Here is a 20,409-nt window from a genome sequence, read left to right on the forward strand (position 1 = left end):
AAGATAGAGAGGATGGTTTCTAAAGCTTCTACCTAACCAATGATGAAAGATTAATTCCACACCAAGCTTGCCACTTGCATGCTTGCAATTGTCATTGTGCTTTTGTACTAGTCATCCATTTCCCTACTGACAGTGATTTCCTTACCTCTTGTAACTCACTGCTCAGCCACTTCTATTCCCTTGCTCTAGACTTTGTCAGATGCTCTGACTACAGCAGATCTCTGCTAGTTTTATTGTATGTGTGCATAAGACTGATTAACACATTCAAAACAACCCCAAATTCATGACTGGTTTGAACAACCAACTGTTGATTCATTTTCCTTAATGTTTTAATCTTTAGCCCAAATTGGCACTTTGTGGCTGGTTTCAGCTGTGGGAGAAAACAAGGTAGAAAAGGACTGCTAGAGCAGGAAGCCCAGGCTCCACTACCAACAACACTCTTTCTGGCAATGACTTCAAAACTTTGAAGTATTTTAAGAGGATTAGAACCACAAAAGAGGAAAGCATGAAGGAACAATGTGATGCACCTTTTTTAGCCAACAGCAGAAATAGCTTCAGCATTCACTCTGACAAGATAAATGAACAATCAGCTTTTCTAAGACTAGCCAAGAGAACATTAAGATTGTAATATAGCTGAGAGAAAATGTGACTACTTGAACATGTTATTTTTACTGAAGATCACTCCGTCCTCCCACTCAAAATGAGGACGAGATATACCTGATGATCATATGGTAAAATGCATGATTTTGTCTGCACAAATTATACCACTTGTGAAAGAGGAGTGGATTTAATGAACATGCTAAAGTGTGCCCAAATAGGCAAACTTCAGGGCACAAGGGATAGGTACAGATTCATCAAACCACTATGCCTATTCACAGACTGGCAGTTGGATCCTGTGGTGTCACACCTTGCCTAAAATGGAATAACAACCACAACAGTATAGACTGAAGTCTGACCAAAGAAGGAATCTGGAGGTCCTGGTGGACTGTGACAAGGACAGCATGAGCAGGGCCTCTCCATGAGGATGAATAAGCTGAGGTTGACCACAGGACAGCAGGGCTGTGCTCTCATCAATCAGGGTGCAGTTCCAAAGGATTTGGATAGGACTGGAGTGGTGACAGGTCTTCTTGAGAGTCCAAGACAAGGCAAGATAATGAGTCATGTCCAGAGTCCAGACAGAAAGTAAAGCCAGAAAGAGTAGAAGGCAGAGTAAGAGTAAAAATCTATGCAGGAGAAAGGGTTGGAGACAAGGCTGTATATTACACATTGAAGAAGGACAACTGATGAGCCATGATGAGAGGAACTGGGCTTGGCACAGGCAAACCTACAGCCCTGCACATGCTGAAATCCCAGGTGAGGGTGTCAAGGCAGTTAAGGCCCAGCCATGCACTTTCCTTGGCCTGACAGGAACCCAGCTAAACGTAAGTGAGCAGAACACCACAGTGGTGAGTAAGGCTACCTCTATAGAGACACATTACGTTGTTTTTACAGGCATGCAGCCAATAGATCAAAAGAACTACCAGTCCTTTTTACTCAGCACTTGTTACATCATATCTGGAAAACCACATTGCACTCTGGGGCCAGCACTATGAGAAAGAAGTTGACAAATTGCAGTGAGTACAGCTGAGGGCAGTCAAGTTGGCATGGGGGTGGAAGCATCTGTGAGGAAAGGCTGAGGGAATTGCATTCAGTCAGAAAGCTTGAAAGGGAACCCAAGAGTTTCCTTCCAGTACCTGAGATTGTCAAGAAAATGCATCAACAGTCTCTACTGTGGTGCACAGCAGCAAGGTGAGAAGTAACAGACACATGAGGACAATCTGATTTAAGGGGGGAAAGAGGTCACTGTGACACCAATCAAGCATTGACAAGATTGTCCTGAGAGTTATTCACTCTCCATTCTCTGAGGTTTTCAAGACCCCGCTGAACAAAGTCCTAAGCAACTTGATCAGAAGGCTGAAGAAACAGAAGGTGTGTGTGGAAACCTCTTGAGTCCTCCCAACCTGAAGAAAACTATTCTATTTCTATTGCTTTCATGGCTATTCAAGTGTGCTGCTAAACACACAAGGCCACAGGAGAATGAAGGACCTTTGAGCATGCTGAAACAGTTGTTGAAGAATCTCATTTTGATTACAAGTTACAAGCACAGAAGTACTCTACTGAAGTAGTCCTTTACTGAACAGAGAATTCTTTAAAATAGGGGTTTTTTAAATACCTTTCAGGGACTTTTTTTTTTACATTTTCCTCTTTGTACACAAACTTCTAAGACTTTAGCTTTATTTCTGTTCTTTAGAGTGAGACTCATGATACATTGCAATGTTTGTCCAATAAACACACTCCAGGACTTAAGTGTCTTGTCACACTCTCACACTACCTTTGAACTGCTCCATGTCTGACTGTTGTTCAGTTTTCTGTTTGTTGAGCCCTTCTTTCAGTGCAGCCCTACTGATCTCCCCACATTCTTCAGCTTTGAAGATTAATGTTATCCTGAAATGCATGATCTACTTCTACCTCCTAGGTAAGCCCCAAAATCAGTAATTTACATGGTTCTATTGCTACTTTTAAACTTGTTTAGTAACAAGTACTGCCATGCCCTCTACAGCACTGAAAGCTGTCATTTCTTAGGAGAAAAATCCTTGCATTTTTCTTTGGAACAGGAAAGATGGATTTCTTGTTGTCATTCATTTCCTCAATTCCTTCTTCCACTTTGGCTATTACATTGTATCATCTGCATGGAAACAATGTCCATTGGCACTCGGATTATGTGAACAGTCCACAAGCACTCAACACTGCTATCAGCCGGCTCAGTTAGCTGATAAATTCCAAACCTTGCATAAATTCAGCACTTGAGGTCAGCTAATGCCTCCCCAAGGCTGAGAGAACTGTGGCTGGAAGCACCTGGCTCTGCTAGGAGCAGAGTGGTGCAGCGGGTTCAGGGAACGCACAGCTGATGGTGCTCAGTGCTCCTCACTGTGAGGGACGTGCTCTGATCTGGACTTATGCACTGAACACTCCCTGGCAATTGCAGATCTTCCATTTTGGCTTCATCCGAAGGTATCAAAGCTCCAAGTCTGCTCCAGTGTGCAAACTGCAGTAGAAACCATCAGACTTGTTTAAAAGGCCAACTCTTTACCCAAACTGAAATGTCACTGAAGGCATAATGTGAGAGTCCTTTTGCTCCTGTGGCTGTGCAACAGTGTTCTGTTCAGCACATCTTTTAGAGCTGACACTGTCTGGTGACTCACAGCCAATAACATGAAGGAAGCTCTAGGTGGATTTATGTGGGAAAAAGTGCATTTTAGAACAGTTTTAAACATTGTTAGGGTTTTGTTGTTGTTGTTGTTGGGTTTTAATTTTTTTTTTGTTTTGGTTTGTTTTGTCTGCTGTAAACCAGTTCATTTGTAAAGATGCTGACCACTCTCTCCCCTCCCCACCACTTCGTAAGCTATATTTTACAAACTCAGCTTCTCATTCCACCACAGATCTGCAAGCACTGTAATGCACAAGAGACTGCCAGCAACCAGCGCCTGCGGCCGCGCTGGCACCTGAGCTCCTTGGGAAGCACAAGTGCATGGAAGTCTCCAGGGAGAGTGCCAAGGGGATGGTGCCAGGCTCTCTTCAGTGGTGCCCAGCGACAGGACGAGGAGCAATGGCCACACTTGACCACAAAGAGTTCCACGTCAACACGAGGAAGGACTTCTTTCCACGGAGAGTGGCAGAACACTGGACCCGGCTGCCCAGGATGGCTGTGGAGCCTCCCTCTCTGGAGACATTCCAAATCCACCCGGACGCCTTCCTGCGCAACCTGCTCCAGCTGCCCCTGCCTTGGCAGGGGGTGTAACCGGGTGATCTCCAGGGCCCCTTCCACCCCTGACAAACTGCGGGCCGGGCAGGTGCGGCGACCTGGGCCCGGCGGGGAGGGGCGGCCCCGCCGCGCGGCTCGGGAGGTCCCGCCGCGTTCTGCGGGCCGGGCCGGGCCGGGCGGGGCCTGAGGGGCGGGGTCGGGCGGGCGGAGGGAGGCGCGCGGGGCGGGCGCGGTCCCCGCCCGGCGCTCGCGGTGCTGCGGCGGCGCCGCCGCTTCGCTTCCGCGGCGGGGCCGGGCCGGGCCGGGATTGGCCGCGCGGCCGCCTCGCCCCAGAATGCAGCGCATGGCGCGTCATTGAAGAGAGACCATGATGGCGGCGGCGGCCGCGGCGGCGGGGGGCGCCCCCGAGGTGATCGCCCAGCTGGAGAACGCGGCCAAAGTGCTCATGGTGAGGCGGGCGGCGGCACCGCCGCGCCCGGAGCGCCGCCTCGCCCCTGAGGGCGCGCCCGCGCCGGACCCTTCTCCCCTCCCCGCCTCCGTTCCCGCTGCCCTCGCCCCTCGGGCGCGGAGCTCGGGGCGCAGCCCGCCGGGGCGCGCCGCCTCCGCCGCCCCGTCCCGCTCCCCTCTCGAGCGGGCTCCCTCCCTCCCTTCCTGTCCCTCCGCCGCCGCTCCGGCTCGTCCCTGTGGCTCCGCAGCCGGGGCCGGCCCCGCCGCGCACGCCGCGCCGCTCCTCCATGTGCCGCCCGCTCCCGTCGCCCCGGGCAGGCTGTGCCGGCTGCCCGCGCTGCCCGCCCCGCGGCCGGCTGCCCGTCCCCAGCCCCCGCACCGCCACCGTCCCCCGCCGTGACCCTCGCCCACGTTGCCAGTGAGCAGCTCTCCCTGCCCTCTCCCGGGGCCGGGGCCCGGGGCACTCCCGCGGCGGCGGAGGAGCGGCGGGAGGACGCGCCCGTCCCCTGCCCAGCGGGGACAGCGAGGCACCCTGGGCAGCGTGGAAGCGGCCTCGGGAGTGGCGCGATCCGGTTCCAGAGTTTTCCTTTAAGTAGAGGGGCACCCAGGAGCCAGAGGCTCACGGTGCTGCCGCGTTGAAGCAAAGCCATTAGTGGTGCTTCGCACTTGATCTGTTTAATAATCAATTAACTGTCCCTGATGTCTGTGTGTTATCTTGTTTTCATAACTGCGTGGAAAAGAAAGCCCATGTGGCAAAGATCAGAAATGTGATGGAGCTGGGTATCGATAGTGACCACTGGTGCTAAAGCATCCTAGGTTTGCATGCTTGTAAAAGACTTGTTTGAATGAAAAGTTCTGTGTTGGCTGGTATAGTTTACAGGTCTTTATTGCAGATCTTCTAGTACATGTCTAGCTGAAAGCCTTTCCTACAGAATTTATCTTACCAAAAAGTGGTTCTGACAGTAATAAAGTTTGTAAGGAGTGGCTATTAATGGGATTTCAAAAGAACCAAATGAATACTAGCAAAGTTTTTCTGGTATCAATAAGTAACCAATGGCCAGAGCCTGAACGATTGTGTTTTAAGGTCTCACTGAAGTAGCCCGACTGTAAAGTGAGAGGTGATCATCTTTAGTCATGTGTGTTACTCCTTGCACGTAAAAACACTGACTGTTTCCAAGCAGGACAGTAAAGATAAGTAGCTTGGCAGCAAGCACTAGTCCTTTTAGAAGAATACTTCACAAAGTATGCCACTAGTGATGTGCTTCAAGCTTTGAGCTGATTTTAGTTTGTGCATGCTCTACAAAACATGTCTGTGTGGATTGTTAGATGTTCTGGTAAGGTCTGTGTATCTCTGTTTTACAAATAACACAAATGCAGTAATTACTAGGAGAGTTTGCCTTGGTAAGTAAAATTGGTAGAAAGTATTACTGTGTAACAGAACAGGGGTGTGGAACCAAGCTGATGGTTACGTATTTTCAGTATCAAACCACTGGCATGTGCAGTGGCATCTCCCAAGTCTTGCATCTGTGCTTGAAGACTAAAGGTAACTTGTTGTGGGCATTGTTTCTCTAGCATAGCGTGCTAGCACAGAGAGGGAAAAGCAACTTACTGTGGAGTTGAATTAAATAAAAACTTTAATACAGTGAAAAGGTGCAGGCCTCTTATAGAAATGTTTGTGATTCTGTTGAAGAGTAGTTGCTCAACTTGCTGGTAAGAATACATCTTGGGTCTGCAAGCACATGGATGTTAGGTAGAAATTCAACAAGGATCCTTTCTCCCTACAGCCTCTGACTGTATGAAACCTGACTTGTGATATTTAGCTTTTTCTTCTTTTATTTCCTTTCCACAGCTGATTTTGGAAGTTTCATAGACAGCACTAACCTGAGATGAACCAGTTAGATGGCTCTTACCGAGGAAGCTGCATGAAACAGAGATACTCACTAAATTTATCCATGAGAGTGAGGACTCAGAACCAGGCTTTAAGCAGGGTTGGCCGTGGGAGAGCTGTGAGAACTGTTGAGGGTTATTGCCCTGTGTTCCTTCTCAGAAATCACTGAGTCTTAGGACGGATGCAGGAGAGGAGTGCAGCTCAGCAGGTGCTTCACAAAGGTGGATGTAAGACCCCAGGGACTGAAAGAGTTATGAGCTCTGCTCCTGTTCTGTCCTGTTAGCAACTGTGCAAAAAGAGGGGTCTGATTGTGTTTCAGGACTGCACCTGGGCAGTGATGATCTGAATTTCATTTAGCCAGGGGGCTGCACTGTTTGGTAAAGGTCCTCTTAGGGATGAAGATGGGAAGTTATCTCTGTGTGGCAGACAGGAGGGGTGAACTGATCAAGCAACCTGCTGGGATCACGTAGAAAGGTGTTTATGTAAAAATCTGAGGGCTTGTGAAGGGTAATGAACCTGCTGCTACTGTTGGAGGTCATGAGTCAGCCACCTTGCAGTGGAGCCCCTGAAGCAGTGGGAAGGGGCAGAGCTGTGACAATAGATGGCAGGGAGCTGTGGGGGGATTCAGCAAGGTGTTCGTGTTACAGTCTGTCGCAGCTGAGACAGTGGCAATTCTTGCAAAATATATATGGCTAGGGATGCATCAAAGGTTTTTCAGCCTTTCAAAATACAGAGCAGGGAGTGGTGGTGGTGGTTTACTTGATGCTTGCCTTGATTTCAAATAGAAGTACTAAGCTTTGAGGAAAATAATGGCATGCTAATAAAAAGACCTGAATGTGTTTAATTAACTTTCCTTGAGGGTAAGCATGGATTACTGTGAGCTCTCTAAATCTTTGAGAAGTATTTTCATAATTTTTTTTTTCATTGTTCTGGGTTAGTTGAGTTTACCTTTGAAAAATTAGTTTTTAAATATCAGATAAAGAACACCCATGTCCTGATCTCCTAAACTGCTGATCTTTATGGACTTTACAAACCATGGTGTACCACGTTTAAGAACTGGAAATGTTCAATCTTTTCTCTCACCAAGCTCTTCTACAGCCTTATGTAAATGCTTTTCACTTGTTACCACTAATGTCTTTCAACAGGTCCTAGGTAGCTCACATTCAAAAGGCTTAATTTGAGAAAGGATTGGAATTTGTCAATTTAAATTGACAAATTTTAATAAAAGATGAAACTTATCTTGTCATTAGCTGCCAAATATGGTTTTGCAGGCTGGTGTTGTAATATGTGTAAAAGTATTTGAGGTATAAAAATTAACTTTGTAGTAAAGGTGCACTGTGTTCACCTGAAGTAAGATCCCCATGAATGCTTTGCTGTGAAGTTTCTCAGTGCCACAGGCTGGTGTCCATGTTCGGCCTGTGTGACTTTGGCTTGGTAAAGACCATACACCAACATCTGTATGACCTCATTTAATTTGCTCCTCCTCTGTTTCCTACTGGCATGGTGTCCCCTGATCCTGTATCTCTTATCTATTATGTTCTGTTTAGCTCAGGTGGTAATTAATGACAAATATAATTAGTCCTAGTTAAGCACTTTTTTAATAGCTGCCTTCATCAATTAGAGAAGGCATAGGTTGTATTATTAAGGAAAGAAATGTAAATTTCATCCCAGGCGTGAGAGAATGAAGTAGGAAACATGCCTAACACCACTTAGTTATTGCTGAGAGTTTATTAAAGCACGTTGAAATTTTCTAGCATATGATATTCTCTGACACCTAAATGTAAATTCACAGGTTATGATTTGTTCACCCCACCTCCCTCCAAAAGAGGTGCTGTGTTCTTACCTGCAGCTCTGCTTTCTCCCTTGTGACCCTGTGCAGAAGATATTAATATTGCTGAGATGACATAGGAATTAAGCAAGGGAATGGATTTCTGTCAGGTTAGCAAGATGTATTTGGCTATCTGTGCAGCCATTTAGGTTGCAGAGCTAGCACAGGGGCACTGAAATTAGATTGTTGGACATGTACAGAGCTGGTCTGCCCCTGCTAGTGGTGAGTTGTCAGGTTGGCTCAAGTGTGTAATATACCTCCACTGTACAATTTACTTGCTAACTCTGACTCTCCTGATATTAGAAATGCCAGACTTCACTTAGAGCTGCACACTGAAAGGAGAAGAGGTTACAAGTTTCAGAAGGGAACATTCCAGCTGGAGAGAAGACAAAAAAAAATCACATTAAGTGTGATTGGTGAAGGCAGTGGAGCAGGCTGTGTAGGGAGGCTGTAGGATCTCCTGTCTTTGGAGATATTTAGTACTTGACTGAACAAGTCCCTGAACAACCTGATCTGACTTTGAAATTAATTCTTTTTGGGCAGGGGGTTGAGCGAAGTAGGTTCAGAGGTCTTTGTTAGGCTATTCTGTGTGGTGTGGCTCTTGGAAAGCTCAAAGAACATTTGGGTAAAGGCAGCAACTGACAGAATGAGAGGACACAGTTTAAGCTGCACCAAGGGAAATATAGGTTGGATATTAGGAAAAATATTTTTACAGAAAGAGTGATCAAGTACTGGAATTGTCTGCCTGGGAGGGTGGAGGAGTCACCATCCCTGGATGTGTTTTATAAAAAGATTCGATGTGGCACTCAGTGCCATGGTTTAGTTGAGGTCTTAGGGCATGGATTGGACTCGATTATCTTGAAAATCTTTTCCAACCTTGTGATTCTGTGATTTTGCAGAATTCCATTCTTTAAAAATTTGTAAATGTTCTGTTTTGACTGTGGTCTGTTTCAAAGGGTGGATGTTGGGTGTGTATGTGGGGTGATGTGGATTCTCACATCACCACCTTCTCAGGGTACCACTTAGTTTGTGATTTATCCTGCTATTCTAAGGCAGATTTCAGGCTAAAGTTGGGTGGTCTGACAGTGGTCCTAGAAACTTCACTTTCAGATGTTCAAGTAAGCTTACAGAATAAGAGCATAAGGGAGTGTGTTAGTAGGATCAGATTGTTTATACCATCAAACTTGGCAGTTTATATGGTTGCCTGTTTTTGACCTACCTTTTGTGGAGACCAGGCCTGTTGTGGTAAGTGTATGAAATTGTCAGGAAATAAACCTGCTTGCCTTTTAGCTAGTCCTCAGAGATCAGAGGGGCTGGGTACAGACAGGCTTAATTTCTCATTTATAACCACTTAGGCACTAAAGTCCGGTCACTTTGAATAAGAACTTTCGTAGTTGCGGAATCATGAATAGTCTGTTTTATTGAAGCAGCAGATTATAGGTTCTTGTTAGATTGCTGATAACTACACTAGACCTACAAAATGTAAGTGCATAGCTCTGTGCACAAGTCTTCCCAGGTAAGCTCTAAGGCAGTTAGAGAAACAAACCTTACCACAGAGTTGTGCCTGCCTTGGGGTGAGGAGCAAACCCATTGACTTGTCTGTAGAATGGGGTTGTATTCTTGTCCTTCCATAGTGAAGGATTTCAAATACTGGTTTTATACTTCTTGGACAAATGGATGAATGCCTGCAGTTAAAAATCATTGGCTGCCTGTTGCTGCCATCATAGATGTAGGGTGGGGGAATATCTGTTTTCTTATTTTCATATTGGTAGATGTGGCTTTTAATATATAAACAAGGGGTGAATGAGGGTCTTTGGTTACCTTCATAAAACTGAGCTACCTATCTTGTGGCTGGAAAAGACAGCACAGAAGTGTGGTACCTTGGTGTGTTCCTCCACCAGGGCTGAGGCAGCACTGGTGGCCCTCTGACCTTCACCAGGTCTGTATTCCCATCATTGTCTCCTCAGAGGAACAGATCTAAACCAAGGCTGCTTGTGCACAGTGAGGAGGCTGAGGGCTGGCGCTGAGACCTGGGTGCTTCTGCACTTTACTGAGACAACACTGGGCTCTGGGGCCTCTGCTTCAGCCCAGGCAACATTCAGTTGTTAAACCTTGCTCAAGCCCAGGCACAAGATGAGCAAGTGGCCCAGGTTGTGGTTTTGCTCAATCAGCCTCATCAATTCTCCATTATCTCACATCTTGACATAACCAGCTAGCCTGTTCTCCACAAAGGCCATGACAATCCTTATTCCACAAGGAAGTTCAGTTTCTTGTTGCAATATATCTTCATTGTGAGGCAATTTTTCAGACTCTGAAGCATGGCTCATAGTAAGGGTGAAAGGGAGAGATGGAGTAGCTCTGCTTTTGTTATGGCAGGTTGCCTGTTGTAAGAAGTCAGACAAATGAATCATTCCAATGCTGAGAAGATTTGCAAAGTCCTCCAAGCTGTCACCCATGAAACAAGCAGGTTGTGCTATATTATGGCTAGAATTGGGAAAATTTCTGCTCAGATGGGTTTTTTTCTGGTGGGTGCATGTAGCTGCTGATTTAGAGAGGTCTGAAAGGTAAAGATGATTCTTTTACTAGTGGACACTTTACCTTATTTGAATTAGCAATTTCAGAAGTTTGAGGTGTTGTCATTGTTTTTTGCCCACAAATGGGTCCAGTTGCTTTTGGAACGCCTTTTCTTTCCTTCTAGTTTTTATATATATTATTTAGTCTTTATACATATATATTACATGCTTTTCTGAGTGTAATGAGGTTTACAAATATTTTTAGAAAAAACCAATATAGTTCTTTGAGTGAAGCCTGCTGGTTCATAATTTTATTTATTCTGAAGTTATGGGAAATAACTATAACATGTTCTGATTTTTCTTCTACAGTATCCATTGTGATTTTGTATAATTCTCTATCTTATTTCATCCTCCAGTCATCTCTTAGCTGAACTGAAGGGTCTTGTCATTTTGTCATATGGGATGTTCCCCTATACATCAGATCATCCCTCTGTATTTTTTTAGATTTATGATACTGTTTTTGAATGAACTGACCAGAATTCTGTGATGTAGGTACTTGAGGATTTTAGATGGTTGTAATTTTTTGATATTTTTCTGTATTCCTTTCCTAATAGTATTTAACATTGTACTTTTCTTCATTGCTTCAGAGCAGCAAGGTGATGTTTTCAGAGAACCATACCCAAGTTGTTCAGATAATTTTTCGGAACGGTACTAAGTAACTTAAGAGTCCATCATATATATGTATATATTTTTCTTCTTTTGCTTAAGAGTTGGTATGGTTGGTGCATTTTACAGGCACACAGTTCAGATTACAGCCTGGGAGATGAATGTGCATGCTGTGTGCACTGTGCTAGTGAAACTCTTAACTGGGAGCCAAGACCAAATGTGCATGGAGCTTATCTGTACTAAAGTGAAGAGTTGGGATTAGAGAAGTGAGAACTGATAGAAATTCTGATATATTTGAAAAGTAAACATTGTGTTTGATGAAATTAAAATCTAGTGAAATGGGATTATGTGTGCTTAGAGCTTATTTCCCCTGACTGTTTCACAGTCTTTTTGAATCAATATGTTTCACACCCATTTGACATGTCACCATTACATTGGCATATTTCTATGTTTTGTTCTGAGTAATCAATGTAAATACTGTGTGCTTGCATCTACATTCATCTGCTGGGGAGCTTCATTAGGCCATAACTCCATCTGGATTATTCTTCTTCAGGCACTACCTACTGCTGTTTTCCCTTTAACCTGCTTCCTAAGAGTCTTATCGTTGTTATGCTAATCTGTGTTCATTAGTTAATTAACAGCTTTCCCTATGGAGAGGTGGCAGAAATCCTCCTGATTATTAAGTTGAGCTGATCCTGTCACAAGCAGATAAGTAAAATACTCCTTTTCATCAGTTTCTGACAGTGTTTTGATTCTAAAAAGTCTGTCTGAATTAGGTGTACATAGGATCTCTGCAATTTTGATGTGTAGTGGGGTGTATGAGTGGCATAAACCCACATATGTGCTAGGAGATGTGGCATACAAAGGGAAGTGTCAGATCTGAGCTGTAGGAGACGTTGGTCCTTTGGACTTTGAAGTCCAAAACATCTTGTTGAACAGGGAGTAGTTGTTAAAATAGGGATTTTAGGGAATGAAGGAAAACTGACAAGAGGATATACTTTAAATAGTCCCTTTTCTTCCCCTTTCCCATTTTCCAAAAAAGGAAAACCCCAAACTTTCCTGCTTCAGAGACATAATGAGTGGCTGCTGTACAGTGCTGTCTTTGGCTCTGCCAAAACGTAGGATAATAGTACACCCACCTGAGTGGTTGTGCAGTGAGCTAGATTGGGTAGTGAATTCAGAGAGAAAAGTGTCTTTTAATTAAAAGTAATTTTCACTGTGTTGCATTAGAGACAATTCTACTATCTTGACTGAGACGAGAAAGCTTGCCTATGCTCCTTGAAGAAATTTGGTCAAATTATGTTGTTAAACCACTTAGGAAGTAGCATATATAATTCTCTTTCTTTTCAAATCAAAACTGATTTTATTTTTTAGTAGAAAATACATTTAAAAGTTATTTAAGTTAATGTAGGAGCAAGTGAATAATGGGTTTTGCTTTTGTTACTTTGTAAGTCAGATAAGTTGGTTCAGTGGTGCCTACCAAATTCAAAATTTATAGAACTACAAAAGTGAATATGAAGAAAGGCTAAAGGTATATCATGATTTGTGCTGAAATTCTGAATTTCACTCTGTTGTCATTCAGGCCTGCTGTTTTATGTGCAGCTGTGCAAAATGCTAGAGGCACAGCTGTGGTAGTGTTGGAAATATGCCTTGTGCGAGGGTCTCTTGAAGGCTTTGTATAATTAATCTGTGGCTGTGAAATCAGCAAAGTGCAGAAAGGTGTCTTGCCATGGAATTTTACAGTTTATGATGGTGGGCTCTGGGATTTCAAAACTTGGCTAAGATGAAGAACATCTGCAGTCCCAGGCTTCTAAGTGTGACATAGGCTATATTTTCACAGGAGCTTATACCAGCCTAACAGTGAGTGGCAGAGAAAAAACATTACTTGTCTTTTTGCTGGATTGATTATCTGCTGGGTTAGTGAGCTGGACTGGCTGTCAGGACTTGCCCGTTGCCAAAGCTAGCACAGGATAATAATGTGTGTCTGGGAGTGGAGAGGAGTTAACATGGCTGCAAGGAATGGAAGATCTCCAAGCACCACAGCCTTGGAGTTCTGGAGAGGCAGCCCCTCTTCATTACTGCCAACTTAGACTGGAATCCTGTTGTAATGATGGAAAATAATAAAACCAGCATCCTTCACAAATGTATTTTGAAATCTGCTCATTTGAAGAGCTGCAGAAAAGCCATGTGGTGTTGCATTGGAGTGAGTGGTATGTTCCTCAACTTTTTGTATTTCAAGTTTTTTGGAAATGCATAATTTGATAGTTTTTAAGACACAAGGAAGTGACTGAGGCATGTTCTATCCCTTCTTCAGGCTGCTTTGGAAGGACCTTGAATTTTACTCTTTGACATCACAAGTAAATATCCCGGCTGCATAGGTTTTTGCTCCAACAGTGTGTGAAGGAGGGCAGGGGCAGTGTGCAGAATTCAAAAAATGTGTTGCAGCATCATTAGCACAGTGTGCAAATGCAGTAGATGTGTGTACTCCAGAGGCTGGTGCATTGACTTGTGCCTGTGGCTCTGGGACTAAAGCATTGGTCTGCATGAAGATCAGTGGTGCAGTTGGATGACAACCAACACTCAGTTGTACCATCCTTTATTACTGTGAAGCAGTGTTCCAGCTGGCATTAATTGTGGCATTGGTGATGGTGTGCAGGCAGTGTCAGAGCTAATAAGCAGCAGAAACAATTGTACAAGCACAAACCACGCCGGCTCATTGATGAGTTATAGCAGAACTGCCACCTGTGTCCTGTGGCAGCACAAGAGGAGTCCTATCTCTGTGCACTGCCTGTCTGGGGGTGGCTGGAAGGTGTTCAAGCTGGTGATGTGGGGTTAAGTGTCATCTTCTCACTAGTGTCATCATCTACATGTGTCACTTCTCTGCCTTGGGCAACCAGCCAAAGGTTCTTCTCCTTTTGATTATTTTGTTTGGTTCTGCAAATAGGTGCTCTTCAAGGTTTTGTTGTGAACTTCCCCAAAACTGATCTGCCACACCTTGGTCTTGTATTGGCAGTCCTGGCATTTACATGGTCCCTTACTCATGTCGCTCACTTATCTTGCCATGACTTCACACAGGTGCTGTTGGTCCTGGCAGACCCCACCTGCCTGCTCTGGGTTTCACCTTGCAGCTCAGTTGGTTTCCTCTTATGTGACACCCCTCATCTAAAGCCACATTTTACACATGTGTCACTGGTAGATTTCATGAGGACATGTCCACAGTATCTCTATGTATATGTGTGTGCAGGAACTGGAGATCCCCAAGTGGCAGCCCGTGTCTCTGTTGCACAGCACTGCAGCCCTGTGGGGGAAGGAATGTGTTCCCCCTGTGCAGCTAGCTGCTGGTTTGATTCTAGGTGCCTTAAAGGTGAGTTGGGTGTTGTTGAAGCCGTGGCTGAAAAGTATTACATTAACCTTCACTCAGGTGCAAAAAGAGCTTTGCGGTTTTTCTACATCATAATTTTGTTTTAGTTTTGTTTTTCATCAAGGTCTTAACTGTTCACATTTAGTTTAGCTTTTTCATCTCTTGGGCCACTGGCATCTACTGTTTATTTTGCCAATAATGTTGTTGCTGTTTGACTTCTCTTTCAACCATGGTCTTGGTGGCTTCCCAGATGACTACATCTTGCATTGTTATTGAGGAAATGTGCAAATAAGTTTGCAAAACAGGCACACTCCTTTCTGGTGACAAGAGTATGAATAGTGCTTTCCTCACCTGTCAACAGCAAGCACCAAAGCCCAAGCACAAAAACAAATGTGCTTCTTCCTGAGAGAATTAGGGAGGGTAAGCTGCAAACCCTTTATTTTGTGAAGTTGTTTTAAGTGGGATTAGGAACAGATGTTGGGTAGCTTCAGAATAATGAATTGTTTAGTGGGGAATATATAAATATTAAATTCTAATATCAAGAGAAATAACAATATTGTTTCTGGAGCTAGTCTTCTGTTCATTTTACAGTAATATTCCCTCTAAGAGGGCTGAGAATAAAATATATGATTATGACCACATTTCTTCATGATCATTTTCTCAGTGGAGCCTGAATGTGTGGAGCCGTTTGACTGTTCAGAACTTGAGACTTGGCTAATTTGTACAAGTTTCTTAGTGTGAGCTCAGGCACTCACTTTAAGGGAGTCCTAAAAATTGCGTCTTCTAAATGAAATCCCAAAACATTTCTGTAGGGATTAAAAAAACCCCAACTTTATCATATAAAACTCATGTTTAGAAGAGGTTTTCTGAAAATATGTCATGTGTCTGCTCCTGTATATCATAGGATGAATACAGACATGTGTAACTTCTTCAGTATCATGGTTCAGGCTGTATTTGCAAGAGTGGAACAAAGTGGGAAAACAAGGTAAAAGTAGAAGACATCTTACTGTCTCAAGTATGTAACATTCTAGATGGATTTTTGCTGTTTCCTGGTATGGGCAAACTTGGGACTAACCTTTTTCAAGGTGTGTTCAGTGAAAGTTCATAATTTTTCCTGGGTTTGAGTGAAAGATGTTATTCTCTTCACAAAATTAATTTCAATTTCACAAATTCTCTTGACTTTATCTTCCACTTAATGCAGGTTATGAACTTCCTCCTCTGGCCTCTATTCTGCTCCTCTTTTTTGCTAAACCTTGATTTCTTGTCTGTACCTTGTATCAGTCTGTATCTTATTCTGTTTTCTTACATGATTCAAATATTGTACTTTGTGTGTGTTTGACTTGTGTGTGTAAGTTTTCATTAGTGCCCTAACAGTTAAAAGCCATTAATAAAGGCAGGGATTTTAGGTGATGCCATTTTGAAAGTACAGTAAACGAAAGGAGTTTTCCACATCAAATATAGATAAAATTTTAAAACTTCCTTATCTTGCTTTTAATCAACTCTTACTAAATAACTATGATAGGACAAAATGGTTTTGACATTTTAACAAGATTGATGGTGGAGGAAGTGCTGAACTCTGAATTTTGGCAGGAAAACTGGCTGCCCTGTGTGCCTGCCTTTCTTCATTAGCTTGGTGGGAGGAAATGCCCTTTTGATAGGAGTCAAAGCCTAAAATGCTCAGAAATCAAAATTTATGACTATCTCAGTTTAAATATTTTATGTAGTGTTGGCTTTTGCCTTGTGTTTTGGGGTCTGAGGTGCATGGGGGTTACCCCTGTGATGTCTCACTCCACTGCACGTGCTCACTGTAGAAGGCTACATGCAAGTTAAAGTAATGCCCCCCTTACAGCAATGGATGGTTATAGCTGTTCTTTCAGAAACTATAATTTGAAATTGGACAATAGGAAAAAAAGGATGGTATAAGACACTTCTTCACACACAGTAGAAAGAAAGTTTCTTTTGCTGAGGGAGAGCAGATGCTGACTGTATTTGATGTGTAGTGAGCCTGATGAATGGGTATATTGTGTACATCTCAAGTTATGAACTTTGGAAAACGAGTATTGCCATTACAGCATTATTGTGATCTCCTGTCTAGTAGAAGAGTGATCACAATGGTTCTTTCTTTACTTCAATCTTTCTATTGAAATTCACTGTGTACTATCCTGGTACATTTTTAAGTGCTGTCTGTGCTGTCTTATAGGCCCAGAAATGAGCAATACAGAGGTGAGCCACTTGAATCATATGCTCGAGTTGCAATTAGGATTTTAGAGGCTGTGGATAGGCTAGGATCCTGTCTCTTGCTGGAGAACCAGGTCCTGCCAGGGGATAGCACACCCTGCAGTGAGGATAGTGGTGTGTGTTGGTGCTGGGCCTCCTTTCCACCTATTCCCCGTGTGTCTTCCATGCCTCCTTGTGGGGAAAGAGAGAAGCAGCTGCAGTTGGTGGGAGCTGAGGGAGAAATTTGGTTCATTTCCACCAACTCTTCTCTTTATTGCTTCAGGATAAGGAGGCCATGGTCCCCCCAGCTCCAGGAGATGGTCAGGTTGCCAAATTTGCTATCATTCAGAATTTAAGGCCAGCCACCACCAGCCCTGTGATACCCAAGGAGTAGCTGGAATGCGTGGGGGTTATTTTCGCTGAATCTCCCATCTCTTAATAGGAAGATTTTGAAATGAATGAATGAAAGGAAACATGAGGAAACAGGAGAGCAGGACTTGAGGTTTGAATACAGTTGTTGTAAGGGCACTTTGACTTTTTGTATCCTGTAGTAACACATTTTTCCTGTGCTACTACAGTTGTGATGTGCCATTTTTACTGAAGTCAAAGTGGGTTGATTTTCTTTGTTAACATTAAGTGCTTTTAAAAGGTTTGGGTTTGGAACATTAAAGTTTTCTGTAACTCTTCTGTGTAGTTAGGGTGTTTTTCTTACCTTTGTCCTCTTACACAGTGAGTCACATTTTCTGTCTTGCTTGAGCTTTCTCTGGCATACATGGATTGAATTCTTGTTGCTTTGTTGGATCTTACTGGCTGCAAGGGACTATGTGGATTTTCCCATTGCCATCAGTCAGTCAGATGTTTTAGAAAAGTTATTTTGCCAAACAGAACTGCAGGTCAGACCTCGTTTGTGCTTTGAAATGTTAGAAGAGTGAATGTAGAGATTAGAAAATAAATAACATTTAATATAAGGGTCTGAACCATAGCATCATGTCAGTATTCATCTTCTCATTGTCAACAGCCAGACTACTGTAGGCTAAATATCCATTATGGGATATTTCTCAGATTTAGCTGTGTTGTGCACATAAATGAAGGGTAGTTTCAGTGGAGAGCCTGTAATAGTCCATATTTGTGGGTGAAATTGTTAATTGAAAAGTAAAACCTCAGTAGTGTTTGTTGCTTGCCTTGGAGAGGTCTTATCTCAGAAAATGTTTTGTTATTGATGGTAACGATTTACTTGGCTCTTTAGTCCATTAATGTGTGTGTGTATATATATATATATATATATATGGTATCTTATACAAGAACATTACTAAACTGAGAATAGCTCTTATTACAAACTGCAATTTGTCTCCTGATTTACTTGCAAAAGACTTAATAACATATCTCAGCTTCAAAATATAAAGCAAAAGCTGATGAGGAAAAAATAAGTCTTTTTTCCCTATTGTTAAATTTCTGCATGAAAGCAAGATGTGAGTGAGTAGGTGTGTAGGAGGCAATTCCTCCAGCAGTCACACATTTGTTCCAAATATATACTGAAAAATACTGAGCACTCTGGGGTTTAAATAATTCAAGTCATAATTACTTCTGGAGAAGACTTTTTTATCAAAGGAAGTTTTTGTTCAGAAAGTCTTAAATCTTCACCATGTTGTCTCTAGTGCAGTTCTGGTTGGAAGTTATGTATTGCATCTTTCTTACCAATCTTCACAAATAATCTTGAGTATCTTTTGAATTGGAGACTGAGTCACTGCTGTAATTTAAATGATTATTCAAAATAGTAAGTGTAAAGGAAGTCATTGGAACATAGTTGGAGATGTTTTTTGTGCCAGCTGAGTTTTTTGTAGCAATTATTACTCAAAGCTAGGCAGTCATGTCGTGACTGATCCGACTGGGACAGCAGAAGCTGTTGTTGTTATCAGTTGTCTTAAATTCCTTCTGGCCTTGTGCCCAAAGCTGGAACGTCTGATCTACTTGCAAAGCAGTTGCAGAGCTGAGCATCTTCATCTAGCCTGAATTGTTGGCTTGTGGCATCTGCTTCATGAGAGAACAAGACATCTTGCATCATTAGGTATCAGTGTCTGCTAGAGAAGTAGGGTGAATATCTAAGAGCAAAAGTGTGGCTAATTGTCCAGTTCTCTGTGCCTGACTTCCACATTTAATCTCTTCAATTAGCTGCTTTCATAAGACAAGTGACAGTTTTTGAGTGTGCTGTGATATATTGTAGGGAAAGAAGCTTATTTGAAGCACTTGAAAAGTGTTACTGCTAAAACTGGAATGGAAACTTGTTATGGCTTGACTTCACAGAAGTCAGGGTAATTCAGTCTTGGGGCATGTTGCTTGATATGACTTTGGTAGAGTTAAACTTGGAAATCTTATTCTGAGTCTGATTCTTTTGTATAAATTGCTTATACAGCAGAATTATTTTGAAGAGTAATTATTTCAAGGTATTTTTGCTATTTAAGATATAGAAATCTGATTTTAGTGGCTTTTGGTCATCTTGGTGGAGGAGTACATTAATTTAAAATTGAATGAGTTTTGATTATGTAGTTATGTTGCAGCTGTAACAATTGCTTACATGGGTGGAGTAATATATTTAGCTGTCCTAAATGTAGTATGTGTGCTAGTTAAAAATTATTGCTTGTTCCATGTTGTTTTCTCCCTTTTTTTCTTTTTTTCCTTCTATTTTTTGCCTGTACTCCTCAACTATGTTATCACCATCACATGGTGTTCCCCTGCTCATGGTTCTCAAGTTCACTCATGATCTTTTTCCTTTGCATATGCCTCACTATTACTTGGCTTCCCTGCCTGCTGGGACATGTTGGCAAACCATCTGGGCTTCCTTTATTCCCTGCTTTTCTGAGCATGTCTTGCCTGATGGTGGCTGTCAGCAAAGTCCAGACCCAGCAGTGCCATTGCCATCTGTGGTGGCTTTTGCTTATCGTTGTATATTGACAGAGAACCAGATCTCTTCCCCTGGGTTTCCCAGGCTCTCTGCAGCACAGAGTCTAGACACCATTCTGAAGAACAAGAATGTATTGAACTGGGTTTTCATAAGCCAAGAGTGGCCCACAGACCAGAGTTTGGGAACAGTTTTATTGTACCTTTTGACTGCAAGAAAGGCATAATTCCCCTACATATTTGGAAGCTCAGTTTGGAGAGTTTGTGGTGAATTTTATGAAGTCACACTTCAGTAGAAGGATCAAATTTTTGTTTCTACTCTTGTCAAGTTTGTAGTGTACTTCACTTGCAGACATAAACATTGCCTTTGGCAAGAAGGGCTCCTACTTGGCTTTAGTGCTAGCAGGTACAAGCAATTTGATTTTTTTTTTGTTTTTTTAAACCAAGAAAATTCTCTTAGTAGATGTGTTTGCCCTTCCATAATCCTCCTAGTGTTTAGGCTGTGCTGTTCATAGGGGACCTTTTTGGTAGGTGGGAATACTGTGGGTGTCAGCTTAAAACACTCCAGTGTACTCTCTCTGTGTTCTCCCAAGCAGTGAAGTCTGGAGGAGTGCGTGAGTGTTCTTTGTGACATGCTAATTTGCAGATTTCCCCCAGTGTAATTGTAGGAAGATGCTGACTTTGGTTGTATTCAGTGCTGTTTTGCCACAGCAAAAGTGGAAAAATCAAATTTTGACTTAGCAAGTTGTTTTTTTTTCCTGCAAGGAATGAATGCTGCTCATCCCATCCTTA

At 43.0% G+C, this 20,409-nt stretch overlaps 1 protein-coding gene across 1 annotated transcript in view; it reads left to right on the forward strand.

The window, feature by feature from the left end:
- Positions 1-4,114: 4,114 nt before the first annotated feature.
- The window catches only part of XPO4 (exportin 4), an 80,225-nt gene continuing 63,930 nt past the window's right edge, over positions 4,115-20,409 (forward strand). Inside the window, exon 1 of the mRNA XM_064717563.1 lies at positions 4,115-4,250. Coding sequence (XP_064573633.1) covers positions 4,170-4,250 — 81 coding nt within the window. The 5' untranslated portion in view covers positions 4,115-4,169. The remainder of the gene's footprint in view (positions 4,251-20,409) is intronic.

Source organism: Zonotrichia leucophrys, chromosome 1 (assembly GCF_028769735.1).
Source record: "Zonotrichia leucophrys gambelii isolate GWCS_2022_RI chromosome 1, RI_Zleu_2.0, whole genome shotgun sequence".
Taxonomy (NCBI): Eukaryota; Metazoa; Chordata; class Aves; order Passeriformes; family Passerellidae; genus Zonotrichia; species Zonotrichia leucophrys.